This window comes from Lepidochelys kempii, chromosome 1 (assembly GCF_965140265.1).
Source record: "Lepidochelys kempii isolate rLepKem1 chromosome 1, rLepKem1.hap2, whole genome shotgun sequence".
Taxonomy (NCBI): domain Eukaryota; kingdom Metazoa; phylum Chordata; order Testudines; family Cheloniidae; genus Lepidochelys; species Lepidochelys kempii.
The window spans coordinates 192,233,080-192,248,571 of NC_133256.1; the positions used below are offsets into that span (position 1 = coordinate 192,233,080).

Below are 15,492 nucleotides of genomic sequence, written 5' to 3' on the forward strand. Positions count from 1 at the left end.
TGTTAATGGGAGAAATTGTTGTCAAAATTGCACACCAACAGTCCCTGGAGGCAAAGGTATTGAAGGTTAACCCACTCCCCATATTACACATGGGATCCTTTTGGCTACCCTGGACCTTGAGCCAGTGGGCTGGGGAGGGAGGGAAGCTATTGGACACTAGAGGTTGTACCGAATGGACTCCGCAAAAGTGGGTGTGCCTCACCTTGCCTGTTGCCCCAGAACCTTGTAGTAAAGATACATCACTAGGATCATGTATGTGGCATGAATTGGAATCACAAACTCAAATTGCCTCACAGTACTTTCTCTTGAATAGGCTACATAGAAAGTGACACTGACGATTATAAATCTTAGTGTCAAAAGGGGGATTATGTTGGATCATATTAAAGAAGTTCTGTATTAAAATCACAAATGAGTTTGATTCCCCAGAGTTTAAATTCCAGGGTATTACTAATTAAGAGGTCTCTTGGTTTTTGGTACTGTTTCTCTCCCTCTATGTGTGAAACTTGCAAGCTGCTAATTGTGTTAGTACATTCTAAGACAGAGTCTGTTCTCAAAGCAATTCACAGAGAGAGAGACTCAAAGCAATACTCTAACAACAGAAACAACACCCAGAGACTCCCCGCCCTTTTGTTGTATTAACCATTGTGATTAAAATAGAGATAGAGGATGTATGTGGATGGATGCTTGGTGTGGATAATAACTGAATGATCAGGGAGGTGCCAGCCTAAGAATCCAGTGTCCATCGGCTGAAGAAGGCGTCAAGGGGAAATAACCAGAGGACCCCCCCCCCCCCCCCCCGGAGGGCAGACTGGAATCCACCCAACAGCCTCAAGAATGGGAGAACCAAAGAACAAGATAACATCTTGGAGCCGTCAGGAATGTGCTATCTGCTGATTGAGTCAGCAACAGCATGATGAAGCAATTCCCATAGACTGGCATAGGAAGAAATTCCTATAAAAATAGACTCTAAAAAGTGAGAACTTTGGGGGTCTGATTCTGCAAACCAACTTCCAGGAGCCTCAGATGAGCATCTGACAAGGCCCTGCTCCCTCCTCATGTCCAGGCCACCTGGCCAGTGGCTTGGCATGAGCAACTCTAAGGCTGGTAACTATGATAACAACCTTGCAGAACCTGTGTGTGTGGGTGTGTATGTGTGGGTGTGTGTGTTTGTATGAATGAATGTGTGAATAAATATGAGATTGAATGGAATGTTATAGCTATAACTAACTGCTTACTATGATTCTTTCTGTATTCACAATAAATGTGGTATTTTGCCTTTTTCCCTTTAATAAGATCCTGCTGGTTTTTATTTTATTGGTACAACAAAACTTTGCTATGAGCATTGGAAAACAAGGTCTTATAAGGAAGCATTGGGGGATGGGGCCTATTTCAGGTAAACTATTGGCCATTTCGCACTTCCTGTGTTAATCATATTCATTTGCTCTCTGTTGGCTAGAAAAGCTTTCCAGAATGGTCAGTAACAACCACACAGATGAACCCACTGATATACTCAATGCTTCAAGAAAAACTTCTCCTAGCACCACAGTTTCAGTTTAAACATCCTCTAGACAACTTCATTTTCATGCCAGACTGCTGAATTCACCTGGAATCAGTTATAAAGACAAGGGGTCTGGTTGCTGTTCTTCCATGGAGTTCCCATTTTATCATGGAAACATAACAAAAAAAACCTGTGAAGAATTACTAAGCAAGAAAGGCAAGGATGGCAGCTTTTTATTACGAGAGAGCGAGAGCGTGACAGGAGCCTTATGTCTTTGTGTTTTGTAAGTATTGTACTTTAAAATTGCATTAATTTTAAGACAATCACAAGTGGAAGTTATTACATCCTTAAAGGTGAATAAGTAGCAAATGTGAAAGTGATCTCACAGGCCAGAAACTTAAATAAGTTGCATAGCCCTAGTTAGCGTACAAAATATTTCTGCAGAGGAAAGGGGCACACATTGCCTCTGGCATAGGAGGGAGTGAAGACTTTGGGCATGGAAGGGGTGGGGGGCAAACATGTCTTGCATGAGGGAGGTGGCAGTAGTTAGGAGTCCCTGAAATTGAAAAGGTTGGAAGGGTGGCACACAGCATGCTTTGCATACAGTTGGCATGGTAATATGTTAAAGACCAAGTCCCATATACATCTCTAGCTGCAATCCAGCCCAATCAGATATACCCCAGGTTAAAGTGGCTGGCTCATTACCACACGTGGAATCCCCATGGGCAGCACAAGCTTTAGGGTTCTGGATAGGTTTGGACAGCCCATGTTAAAGCTCGTGCTGCCACAGCTTCATTGTTCCAGGACCTGAGCTAGCTAAATTAAAGCTAGCTTCGGTATGTCTGCTCCATCCGCAGTCGCACCAAGTGACTGCACTACAGACCGGCTCTTAGCTGTGCTGCTTCTGCAGAGGAACAAGAAGAAGATCACTTTGCACTAAGATAAGCAAATTTGGATCCTAAAACTAACTGAACAGAACTTGCATGCGAAGAAAGTGCTATTTTTACATAATCACATTTAACCAGCCTTTGTTTTTAAAACATGACTTGAAGCAACAACATCAGACAAACAGATGTCTGCTTCCAGGGTCTGAAAACTCTAGATTGATAAATTAGGATTGTTAAACAAATAAAGCAATTCATCACGAGATTAAAAATAAATCGCAATTAATCACCAGTGTAATTGCACTGTTAAACAATAATGGAATACCATTTATTTAAATATTTTTGGATGTTTTCTACATTTTCAAATATATTAATTTCAATTACAAAGTGTACAGTGCTCACTTTATATTATTATTTTTATTACAAATATCTGTACTGTTAAAAAGACAAAAGAAATAGTATTTTTCAATTCACCTCCTACAATTACTGTAGTGCAATCTCTTTATCATGAAAGTACAACTCACAGATGTAGAATCTTTTATTTTTTTACAGAACTACACTCAAAAATAAAACAAAGTAAAACTTTATAGCCGACAAATCCACTCAGTCCTACTTCTTATTCAGCCAATCGCTAAGACAAACAAGTTTGTTTGTATTTACAGGAGCTAATGATGTCCACATCTTATTTACAATGTCACCTGAAAGTCAAAACAGATGTTCACATGGCACTTTTGTAGCCAGCATTACAAGGTATTTATGTGCCAGATATGCTAAATATTTGTATGCTCCTTCATGCTTCCATGCTGATGATGCTCATTTAAAAAAGTGTTAATTAAATTTGTGACTGAACTCTTTGAGAGGAGAATTGTATGACTCCTGCTCCATGGTTTCACCTGCATTATGCCATGCATTTCATGTTATAGCAGTCTCAGATGATGGCCCAGCATATGTTGTTCGATTTAAGAACACTTTCGTTGCAGATTTGACAAAACTCAAAGAAGGTACCAGTGTGAGATTTCTAAGGATAGCTACAGCACTAGACCCCAGGTTTAAGAATCTGAAGTGCCTTCCAAAATCTGAGAGGGATTGAGGTGTGGAGCATGCTTTCAGAAGTCTTAAAAGAGCAACACTCCATTGCAGAAACTACAGAACCTGAACCACCAAAAAAGAAAATCAACTTTCTGTTGGTGGCATCTGACTCAGGTGGAAAAAAAAAAAACGTGCATCAGTCCGCACTGCTTTGGATCGTTATTGAGCAGAACCTGTCATCAGCATGGATGCATGTCCTCTGGAATGGTGGTTGAAGCATGAAGGGGCATATGAATGTTTAGAATATCTGGCACGTACATATTCTGCAACACCAGCTACAAAAGTGCCATGTAAACGCCTGTTCTCACTTTCAGGGGACGTAAATAAGAAGTGGGCAGCATTATATCCTGTAAGGTAAACAAACTTGTTTGTCTTAGCGATTGGTTGAACAACATTTAGGACTCAGTAGACTTGTAGGCTCTAAAGTTTTACATTGTTTTATTTTTGAGTGCAGTTATGTAAAAAAATTTAAAAATTCTACGTTTGTAAGTTTCACTGTCATGATAAAGATTGCACTACGGTACTTGCATGAGGTGAATTGAAAAATACTGTTTCTTTTATCTTTTTACAGTGCAAATATCTGTAATCAAAAATAATATAAAGTGAGCATTGTATACTTTGTATTCTGTATTGTAATTGAAATAAATATATTTGAAAATGTAGAAAATATCAAAAAAAATATAATAAATTGAAATTGGTATTCTATTATTATTTAACAGTGCGATTAAAATTGTGTTTAATCGTAATTAATTTTTTAATCAAGTTAATTTGTTTTGATTTAATTGCTTGCGTTAACTGCGATTAATTGGCAGCCCTAATCTAAATCAAATGTAATCAAATGTGTGCCCAAAACTCTCCAGTATCCTTCTTTCAATGGTAGTGCTTGAAGACAAGTGTTTATAAATGCACACAATACACTTTAAAAAGGTAAATGGACACTATTTCTGTTTTTAGGTACTCCTAAAATTTATTTATTTATTTATTTATTAGATTTAGGCTGCAGAGTTAGCTTTGGGGTATCTAACTTCACTAATTAAGTGGCTAAGCATTTTCTAAAATAGCTGTTTGTACAAGTGACATACTTTGTACTTTAGAAGAGATGTAAATGGTATGTAATTGTTGTTAGCAAAAAATGTAATGACAGACATTTCCTGAGATTGGCTCCCTGGGGTTTTAGTCATTTATTGTTTTAGCTTGGTTTACATTTAAAAAAAAAAATACTTCCACCAAAAGTTTTAGATGTAGTGGTGTCTAGCCATTGTTGTTCCTTGAATGTTGATTAAAAAACAGTTTATGAAAGGGTATCTCTTCACAGCTTTCAACAGCTCATCTACACTTATCGAATCTTCAGGGAACATGAAGGTTACTTTAGGATTCAGGTAAAAAATTTCATTTCATCTGCAAGAGAAAATATTGTTTAATGTCATTTTCTGATTAAAAAATCATATACATAAAATCTCACCTTCACAAGGTATTTTCATACCTGCATTCTACCTCACACAACCCTTAACAACACTTTCTCTCATTACCCATTAGCTTGGAAGTAATACACTACTGCTATCTCCACAGTAATTTCTTTGTATCCATAATTTATTGCATGGCTTGCCCATAGCTACTGATTTGATCATGTCTTTTTGACAACATAAAATCTATCTCTTGAGTATCTACTCACATATTTTTTTTCGTCCTTTTTCTGATGGAATCCGCTTCCATTTCACCAAAGACATTGCTGGGTCCTGTGTACAAACACCTTGTGCTTCTGAATGTTCAGGGGTTTTGAATTTTGGAATTAGTCCTTTCCTTTTAAAAAGATCTGTATATAATATTTTTGTGCGACTGTAATGCTCCGAGAGGTGCTTTCGAGCATTACTGATTTGGGCTGGATTTCTACGCAAGGGCATTCTGCTTTATTTATTTTATTTTATTTTGTTGCCTTCCTCTATAGCACAGGGTATAGACTGCTTGCTAGGATCATCTGGGGATATCTCACCAAACTAATTCCCTGGCATTCCAGGGGCATCAGGTATTGGTGGTGGGTATTTGAGTGGAATTTTGATGGCCTGTGTTTATTCATTTAGAAAAAGTTTCCGTCCTTTATGGTTGCAGAGCAAAGCTTGCAGACAAATTGTTCAACCTAAAGACTATGATGTCAGAAGACAAAAAGAACTCAAAAGTACTTCTAAAAAAGTATCCCTTTTAAGCCAATCTCCTGATTTTGGAACACTCAGAATTGGCATTACAGCATATCCTTTTTTATAGAGGGATAACTTCCAAGCCTTATCTTTCCCACCACAACTCTCAAAAGCCTTCTCACCTTGATCACAGCAGCCTGGGCCCTCAATCACAGGCATGACACCTCCAGAGTGTCTCAGTGCTGTTTACAAGGTTGGGCAGAGGAGACTGCTATACACCCAGTTGAATGTGAGGGATGGTGTTTGGAACGTGAACTTTGATTCACTAAGGCTTTGTTTACACTACCACTTTTGTCTATAAAACTTTTGTCAGTCAGAGGTGTGAAAAAACCACTCCCCAGACCGACTTAAGTTTCACCGGCAAAAGTGCTGGTGTGGACAGTGCTACGCTGGCAGGAGAGGCTCTTCTGTCAACATAGCTAACGCCGCTTGTTGCGGGTGGTTTAATTATGCCTGCAGGAGAACTGCTGTTCTGGGGAAGCAACAAAAACATTTAGAACAGGGTGGGTCAGATTAACTATTTGAGAGATTCAGGCAAGGTGTACCCTAGAAAGTTTCCCTGGCATAAAAATGTCAGCTAAGAGTGTGATTTCTTTCTCTCTCTCTCTCTCTTTTCTTTTCTTTTTTTTTTTTTAACGATATTCCTTGACTGATCAAGTTGTCAAGAGCAAATGGGACAAATGCCCACTTTTGTGAAAAAAGCAGGGTGTGGAGGAATATGCCTGGGGGTGAGTGGCAATGCCAGCCCCATGCAGGGGGTAGGCAGGACTCGGGCAGGGGGGCAGGCAGTGCTTGGGCAAGCAGTGACGCCAGCCCTGTGCAGGGAGTCGGGGAGCTCAGGCAAGTGGCTTGGGCCAGCCCCACGCTAGGTGGTGTCCCGTTTTCCCTTTGGGAAATATGGTCACCCTATGGATGAAACATACATGCAGTGGCAACGCTTTTTTCACTTTCTTTCAGACTTCTGAAGATGCTCCACAACGGGTCTTCAAAACGATAAATGATTTGATATACGCATATGAAAAGCCAAATCAAGGACTCATCATCAACCTTCGCTACCCAGTAAGGAGACTGAAGTCCCCAAGGAAAGCCAAGGTAGAGATGGATGAAGTTTATGATGGTAAGAGGTTTATTTCTGTCTTTTTAGCCTAGTGCTGGATTGACCGTTCTGAGAATGAATCCCTTCTGTTTCTCTTCAGTGCACAGAGAGCCCAGACAGCAGTTCTATACATTTCCTACTCAGTCCTTACCACTGTGTTTCAATAACGCTTTGAATCACATTTAAGAGAGAGAAGGTAGCTCTGTCAGCCTTTCTTAGCCTGCCAATCAAGGTACCCATTAGTAACAAGATAATGGCAACTCTCAGAATAGGTGTCCGCATCACAATGAACAGGCATGTGAAAATCAATTCGGCCTACTGCGGATGGGTAAAACTGAGACACAGAAAGGTTTGAGAATTCATCTAAACTCTCCTAGCATGTCACGGTGAGAGTCAGGAGTGATACTCAGAATTCTTGCCTCCGATGCACCCTCTGGATGGTTATAATCTTAAGTACTACCAACACAGGCTGGATCTGAACCCATGAGTTAGAGGCAAAATATTTCGCATCCCTGAATCACTGAGTCCCCTATACTTGATTTTAAACTTTCTTTTTATTTCAAGATGAAAAGCAAAAATTACATATTCTGCCTAAGTGATCAAAATCCTACCAGTGACATTAGCTAAATAGCCCCCTAACGAAAATGGGGACAAAGACATACTTAATGACTTTGATGGAGTTGGGATTTGACCCATAATGTTTTAAGATTTAAAAAATATAAACATTGCCAGTATGCATTACTTTAGTATGGTTATTTACAATATAGTTCCTATAAGGTGCTGAGTCCACTGATTTCAGTGAGAGATCGAGTCCTAAATTACCTTCATACCAAAAATGGCACAAACTAAATTATCTTTGAGGGCCTAGGGGAGAAAATATAAACTAACTTCAAACTCATAGTTTTTTTGTTTTGCCTTGTGTTCTAACATCATAAGTAGTCTTAAATCCAAACTGTCCTAAAAATAAAAATTGGGGGAGGAAGTATTGTCCAGTGGTTAGGGCGCTGTCCTGGAATTTGTAAGTCTCAAGGTCAATCCTTGCTTTGCCATAGTCATCTTCTGTGAAGCTGGGCAACTCACTTTGTTTCTGTCTCAATTCCCCAATTATAAAATGTGCCTAATACTTCACCAAGGTGTTTAAGATAAATACATTAAAAATTGTGAGGCTTTCAGATATAGTATACTTTGACTGTAGTCATGTGTCTTTACTGTAACATGCCCTTGGTTTTGTTCGGATGAATTTAGTAAGAGTGGTAACTGTTAATCCGGACAGTGCTGTTGACACAGAGCAAAAGACTTTAAGAACTGCTGAATAATGCTTAATTGCTGAGTTAATCAGGCAGTGTGAGCTGTCATTAGAAACCGTTTCTCCATTAGAACTGCTTACCCATAAGAGTAAGTGCTTATACCAGCAAAAGTGTAGGAATCATGTATGCATGACGCAAGAGTCCTCACTTAGGAACAGTGGCTATACGAGTGTAAACTCAAGTTTCCAATCCTCTGCGTGAGTTACACCTCTTGTAGGTAGCCTGGAGCCCTGAATGGCAATCTTTGAAATAGCTCCTAATTAAAGGTGAACTGACATTTTATGTTTAAATGGCCCAGTTTTTAAGGATCCAGATCATTAGTGCAACACATGGGTAGACTTAAAATGACAAGTACATGCTAATAGTTAACTGAAATATATTTTTACCTGAGTCCCCCAGTAAGAGCTAAGCCCTATCCCTGGCATCTAAAGCGGTGTAAGGAATGACGCTCTTGCACTGCTTTAGAGCCTTGTCTACATTGGCACCGTGCACCTGTTTTTCAGCAATGGTGCAGCTACCCTGATTCGAACAATGGTTTAAAAAACTTAGACATCTTCAGCACAGCATCAAGAAGACTTGCTCCAGGAATCCCTTGAGCCCTATGCCTACTAGTGTTCACCATCTTGCTGGTGCCAGTGCATCTACACCATAGCCAACAATAAAGGGTAGTAAAGTTGCAGCCTTGTTTATACTAGCAGGTTTTCTTAAGCCTCCCCACAATTGCCGATAGCTGGTAGCCATGGTGGGACCACTAGGGTAGATCAGTTGCCATCTAGACCTGCTCTGAGCTGAGGTGAAAGGCATTGAGCAGGGCTCCTGGCATGGTGGCTACAGTGCTGGTCTAAACTAGAGTTCTCATCCTTGCTAGCACGCGGGGAGCTCTACTGGCAGGAGAGTAATGGTGGGAGATTTTAAGAAAAAGGCTAATCTAAAACATGCTGTAGTATCTGATGCTGAAGCTGCATCGGCTCTTGCAGGAGAAAGACTGAACCCTGAACTTGGCTTGTGGCCCGGCAAATACGTGTAGGGATTTGTCATAACACTTTGGGATTGGAAACGTAGTTTGTATTTATTTTTACACCATTTTTGTTCCTTTCTACATAAAGCTCCACTTTGCAGCAGCCTTGGCTCCCGTGTAATGCTACTGAGTTGCACAGATGAGTCGAGGTTAAAGAATAATGTTTGTTTGACACTGGATACCTTGAGAGGCCACTGGTGTCTCTTAAAGAAAACCGCAATATCCTTTTGCCAGCTATCTGCCTAAGCTCTACAAGTAGCTGGGCCTCTACTAAACTTCCTTTCTCTTGCAAAATTTGAATGTGTGATAGTAATATACGAAATGTTCAGTGCAGATAGCAGCTTGAAAGGACATCTAAGCTAATGGAGAGGGAGATGAGGGTCTTAAGACCTCAAATCTCATCCTTGTCCCCAGCTAAATACAGAAGTTAGTTAGCATTACATTTATTATTCTCAGAGAAAAGGAGTCTTAGGTTCTCTTGCCCTACAGTTTACAATTGTCTCTCTATTTGGAACTATTGTACGTAGTAGAAGGATATGTTGTAGCATTGGCCATCAGATCCACTGACCTGTCTTGTAAACTGTTTCCACTCAGAAGCAGTTGATTATTTCTTGCTATGAGGCATTCCTAACTGTACTTCATGGACATGATAGTTCAAGAACTGAGCTGTCAGGTTCTGGAGGAGAACAATGCAGGATCTCTTCAGCTTGAGTTTCAGGCAATTTCACTCAGATCAATGGCAAAGGAGTGGTCTTGGGGGCCAAATCTGCAAGACCCTAGTCTTAACTGGAGTCATATATAATTGGTGTCCAGAACATTGAATGATTCCATCTCAAAAACCAAAATAAAATGTGTTATTTTACAACAAGCTCCTCTTTCCTCCCCCTAGAAGATCATTGGAATGTACAAATGACGACATACTGTTATGCTGCTTTCTTTACAGAAATTGAAGATGGAGATTATGTTGATGTCTTACCTTAAATCATCTGGGACCTGGTTTTTGTCAGAGGCCACCTCTTATCCTGGCCCCCATCTCAGCAGATCAAATGTAAAAAGCTTGCTCTCAGAACTTGTCCTTGCACATGCCACATCTGCTGACTGGGCATTCTCATCAGTGGACTTGTGCCTCTGAAATTCACTCTCCTGGGCAGCGCATCCAAGTAACAGACTTGTACTCTTTGGGACACAATCCAAGTTATATTTATTTTATTCATTATTAGAATAACTTATTTTTATTTTTAATTTGTTATTTTCCTTTTTGCTAACTGAAGTTCTAGCTGCCCCGGTCTGCAGCCTGTTAGAAAATAGTAAGGTAAATATGTTAATTGCATATGGGTAGATCAAATGGTAATGGCAGAGCTGAAATCTACTATGATACAAACTCTATAGACTCCACAGAATGTTAAAACCATGTTTTGTCGTGTTTTCATACTTTGTGCAAAAGACATTAGTTTTGCCTCATTTTCAGCTAACTGAATGGTGTATTCAATCAGAATCTTTACTGTCTTGAAGGAATAATATCATCCTGTAGCACTGATACAATCCAAGGCTGCTGACAAAAAAGCATTGAAAGTAGCAGCAACTGAAAATAGAGAATATACTATATAGTGTAAATAAATGACCTGGACTGTTTTCATATCTATAAATGGTAGTGTTGAAGATTTACTTTGGGACTGCAAGTTTTACACAGATACTTTTAGGAACAGTTTAATTTTTTTATATTTAATATTTGTTGCATGCATTTGACACAGCAAACAAATGGCTCTGTGGTGTCTATATTTCTTTTTTCTAACAAGAGTTGGCTTTAAAGAATTAAACCAGGGATCTGCTTATTGTACAGTTTTGTTCTGAAGGTCACTGCTTGGGGAAGTGGTATGTCTAATGGTTACCTGCCAGAAAGAGAACTCAGGACTATTGACTGGCAGAACTAAGAACGGAGAATGGATTGTTCTGTGACCTCTGGCAAGTCATATAACCTTGCTGTGTGCATTCCACATCTGTAAAATGAAGATACAGAGGCACGACAAAAATTGTTTCTTTAATGTTTGTAAAGGGCCTTGAGATCTTCAGGTAACATGCCATAGAATTGTGAAGTATCACTCTCGGCTCATTGTAAATTTAAAGTGCTGGTGATTCCACATGTTGGAATCAGAGGGTATTTGTAGTGTTATGATGCAAATAGGTGTTTAAATTAATCCGTAGACTTCCAGGTTGATTAGTGTAGACGGCCAAAACATTGATTTGTTTGAGAAAGTAAGTGGTTGCCGAAGGGGAGAAAAAACTGTTCCGTATTGTAGGGAAAATCTTACTTTAAAGAAATATAGGGATTAATGCTTTTATATTAGCAGAGCTCCAGCAGCCTGCTCCACATTCTATCATCAGATTGCTACAGCACTGAGATAGCACATCAGTGTACACACTCACTATAGCAAAAGGAAGGATTTTCCTATCACTGTAGTTAATCCACCTCCAGGAGAGGCAGTAGCTACGTTGGCAGAAGAATTATCCCATCAACCTAACGCTGTCTACGCCAGGGATTAGGTCATCTTGTAGGCCAAAAGCCTAATGGGAAGAAATTGTTTCAAGTAAAATTGTACTTTATTTTGCTTATTTTGCCTTATACTTTATTTTGCTAGCCTTAAATTAGTAAAAAAAAATTGTAGCCTCAAATTAAAACCACAAGCCCAAATTGTTCTGAGTTTATTCTTTACTAATTGTGTTAATAACTGTTTTTAGAAGGATAAAAATTGTATGGCTGTAATTGCCTTATTTACTGTTTGGTGTGAGCGAAGAATATATGGTAATTAACTAAGAAAGAACAGTCAGCTAGGCCAGATGGTCAAGAAGGGAGTGGAGGAGTCGAGAGGCACCAACTTTTACCCAGATGGCAAATTAACAACCCTAAAGCAAAGGCATACACCCCAAGAACAAGATAAAGAGTGAAGCCAGAGGGACGAGATAAGAAACAGCTGCGAATAACTCCCAGTAACAACCCAAATAATGCTAATTAAAGCAACCTTGAACAGGGCATACACAGCAAGGTCCAAAGACTTGTATGGGAACTTATTACTATAAAAAAAAGAGTGTATTGCCATGGGACTTTGGGTTCGTTCTGCATCAACATCAGATCTTCGAACGTGTTCGTCAGAACACAGCGCCCCCTCCCTCGTGTGCAGTTTCAGCCGACCATTGGAACTGACTGAGCAACACGAAGGACTGGTAACTATATAATCTAGCTGCAGAACCTTTGGTGGGGGAGGTGTGTGTAAATGGAAGCATATACTAATTTTAATGCTTTAACTGTACTCTCAATAAATGCGGCATATTGCCGTATCCCCTTTTTAAAAATTCTGTGTGCTTCTTATAAGCATAACAATCTTAACTATGTCACTCAGGAGTGTGGATTTTTCACTCCCCTGAGTGACGTAACTGGATCAACCTAACTTTTTAGTATCGACCCCACCTAAGTGCCAGCAGTGTTCAGGTTTCCAGATTACAGTATGCTGCATCATTAGACTAAGCTCCACAAGAAGCTGTGTTCAATTCTCGATGGCTTGAAGAATAGGTCAGCCAACTACATATCCTTTGGAAGAACATGTGAGAGAACGAGGGACTCAATCTGCTGCAGCTGGAAGTAATAAGTACAGTAGATGTCAGTAGAAGCACAGAGCAGTCAGCACATTGCAGGATCGGGTCCTAAAAGAGGGGAGAGGGTAGGGAGTATAAAGATAAATTGAGCCAAAATACCCACCTGTACCCATATAGGACCCACTGGAATAGGCAGTAGTTGTTCTTTCAGCAGCGTGTGGGATTATTGGCAGGGGGAGGAATACATAGTCAGATGTCTTATTTCTAGATAATTCACGGGCCTTGAGCATCAGGAAAATGAGCCCAAGTTTCTAATACCTACATGCAAGAGGTTAAGGCCCGACCATGGTCTGTGTTATGCAGGAGGTCAGATTAGATGATAACAGTGGCCTGAAAAATCAAGGAAATAATGAGTGGGGTATTAATTCTATAAAGGTTTCAGGGAAAGCTCATGACTGTATATATCAGAGGCAGCTTTATGCCAGTATCCTAGGCAGGTATTGCATTACATGTATGTTTAAAAATCGAAACAGCAAAAGAGCATCCATTTTTCTTGAAAATGATCTGAATAAAGTTCACTAAGTTAGCTCACTAACTTCACTCCTGCAGAAATCTTTGCTAGGTGTTTTCTAATGAACATATTAGGTCAGCACAGGCCATGCACACTGAATGAGAAAAACATTGTTGAAAATAAGATTTAATTCTGAGGAAAGACTCTAGCTTGAAAGTCACAGAGAATGAGTTACTCTCTTTTCTTGACTTTTAAATAGTGTTAGAAACAGTACAGCACAGGAAACCACAAGTTTCTCCACCTCTCTTCTCCAATATACTTTAACTGTAACTTGGAAGGGCCACTTGTGAATCAAAATTGTAATATGATTTCCTGTTCAGCTTTTAGCCAATGCCGAGACTCTCAGTGCGCCAGTCACTATCAATGAAGTGATGTTGTTTTTCTGAGATAAACACTTATTCTCTAGACCAGAGCATTTCATGCAGGCTATTGAACAACTGTAGGATGGTAATGACTGTTGGTTACTACCAACCTGGGCTGGATTTGAATAGGTGACCTAAAGACGAAGGGCTTTTGTTTGTTCTTCTACTACCAGTGCTTAAAGAGTGCTGGGTCACAGGCCCAGCAAATAATATTGCTACAGCTTGAGCCAGTTAGCTGAGGGATGCAGACTTCAGCCCTGCCTGAGGGAAAAACCTTGCTGATTTCATTGTCTGCCTGCCCTCCCAAGGAAGAGCAAGGAATCAGAACTGCTGTGGGAAGGAGGAAAAAGATCTGCCTGGCTCCTCTCAGGAGCCAAAGTGGCTCTCACAGGAAGGGAGAGACGGAGCAGAAAGAGGAAGCAGCCCCTTAAGATGGCTCTGCTCCCTCCTTCCCTCCTGTGAGCAAGAGGATGGCTCTACTGTTCCTCTCCCCTCCTCTTCCTGCTGAACCCAGCCTGGAAGAGGTACAGGGGTATGACATTTCAGGGAGCAATCCAGACCAGTGAGGGGCTGTGTCACCCTTGCCCGGCAACCTGTGGTGCCTCACAATGCTTTGTAGCTGTAGCTCCCACCTAGGCCACTCACGAACAGCAGGCAGGTCACATCCTGAGAGTCTGTGTATAGCTGTAGCCTGCCAGCCACATGTTAGTCCCACTCTGGTTTTCACCAGCTTTGATTACTACTTACAGAGTGATCCCAACATATCCCCAGTCCCAAATTTTCATCCAAAACATGTATTCTGCACTGTCCAGCCCCCTCCTCACCAGTCCAGGTATATTAGGTCTGTTGCCCCTCTTAGGGGATCAGTATACAACAGTTTGCTACCCTAACTGGAGTTACCCACACAATTCAGTTTAAATACAACACTGGATTACTTTTGATTAAAGAATAAAAAAGTTTATTTAATTACACAGACAGAGGTTTGAGTGAATACAAGTATAAGGCATTAAAGTCTGAAATGGTTACAAAAGAAATAAAGATAAAACTCTTCCTAGTACTAAAATTTAACAAACTAGACTTGATTCAAGGTGAAATCTCTTACCACACATTCCCAGTAACATGGCTGATCAAATTCTCAGGCCAGGATCTCCCCAAGTCCAAAGGCTGTTTCTTTTGTCATCTTGGATGAAGGAGAGAGTGATGGACAGGGAGAGATAACTACGGGTGTTTTTGCCCCTCACTTTTATAGTTCAGTAACCCTTTGAAATGCATTTGCCTGATAAAGTTCCTTCCCGCTGTGAGGACAGCAGCAAGGTGTCTTGTTGTGAAAAGGTTTCATGCTGTTGTTTGATAAGCTGTAGATCTGTTTGTTCCCACTCCCCTTCTTTACCAAAGAATGGCCACTTGACAGGTGATGGCCCATCAGCTTTGATGACACCTGGCTAGAGGTGTCAGTTTGTCCTTTGTGTTTGAGAACCAGGTTTACCCACTCCTCAGACGTGTCTGATAAATGCACTTCAGTCATGAGTTCAGAGCACGTTCATAACTTTACATCTAATGTTGCTATATACATCTCACCATGATATTATTGACCAGCACATTTAGTTTTTGAAATGATATCTCAAAAGGCATATTTTCACAAAGATTAGTACAACAGTGTGTAGGGTGTGAAAACCAGGGTGTATTCTGTCACAAGGGGATCCTGTTGCAGCCCATGTAGGCCTGGGAGAGGAGGTGACGAGCTCCAGGAGAAGCAGAGGTGGAGAACGCAGAATTGATATGGAGCTGGAGGGTGGTAGAACAGATTTCACTTTTATTTCTGTAGGAAAAGCCCTCCCTCCTGCCCCCTCCCACATGCACTTTTTTTTGGGGGGGGTGTAGTTTTTT

At 40.4% G+C, this 15,492-nt stretch overlaps 1 protein-coding gene across 1 annotated transcript; it reads left to right on the plus strand.

The window, feature by feature from the left end:
- The first annotated feature begins 1,575 nt into the window (after positions 1–1,575).
- On the plus strand, positions 1,576–10,065 carry SH2D1B (SH2 domain containing 1B). The gene is made up of 4 exons (XM_073328845.1): positions 1,576–1,781; positions 4,787–4,850; positions 6,621–6,780; positions 10,028–10,065. Exons 1-4 carry the CDS (start codon positions 1,648–1,650, stop codon positions 10,063–10,065), a joined length of 396 nt encoding a protein of 131 aa, XP_073184946.1. The 5' UTR covers positions 1,576–1,647.
- The last annotated feature ends 5,427 nt before the right edge of the window (positions 10,066–15,492 follow it).

What these genes read in the sequence shown, in the direction of transcription:
- SH2D1B (XM_073328845.1), top strand. Translation starts at nt 1,648, where the DNA reads ATGGAGTTCCCATTTTATCATGGAAACATAACAAAAAAAACCTGTGAA. An exon ending in AAGGTTACTTTAGGATTCAG is followed by an intron (nt 4,851 to 6,620) that starts GTAAAAAATTTC and finishes ACTTTCTTTCAG; the next exon opens with ACTTCTGAAGATGCTCCACA. An exon ending in GATGGATGAAGTTTATGATG is followed by an intron (nt 6,781 to 10,027) that starts GTAAGAGGTTTA and finishes CTTTCTTTACAG; the next exon opens with AAATTGAAGATGGAGATTAT.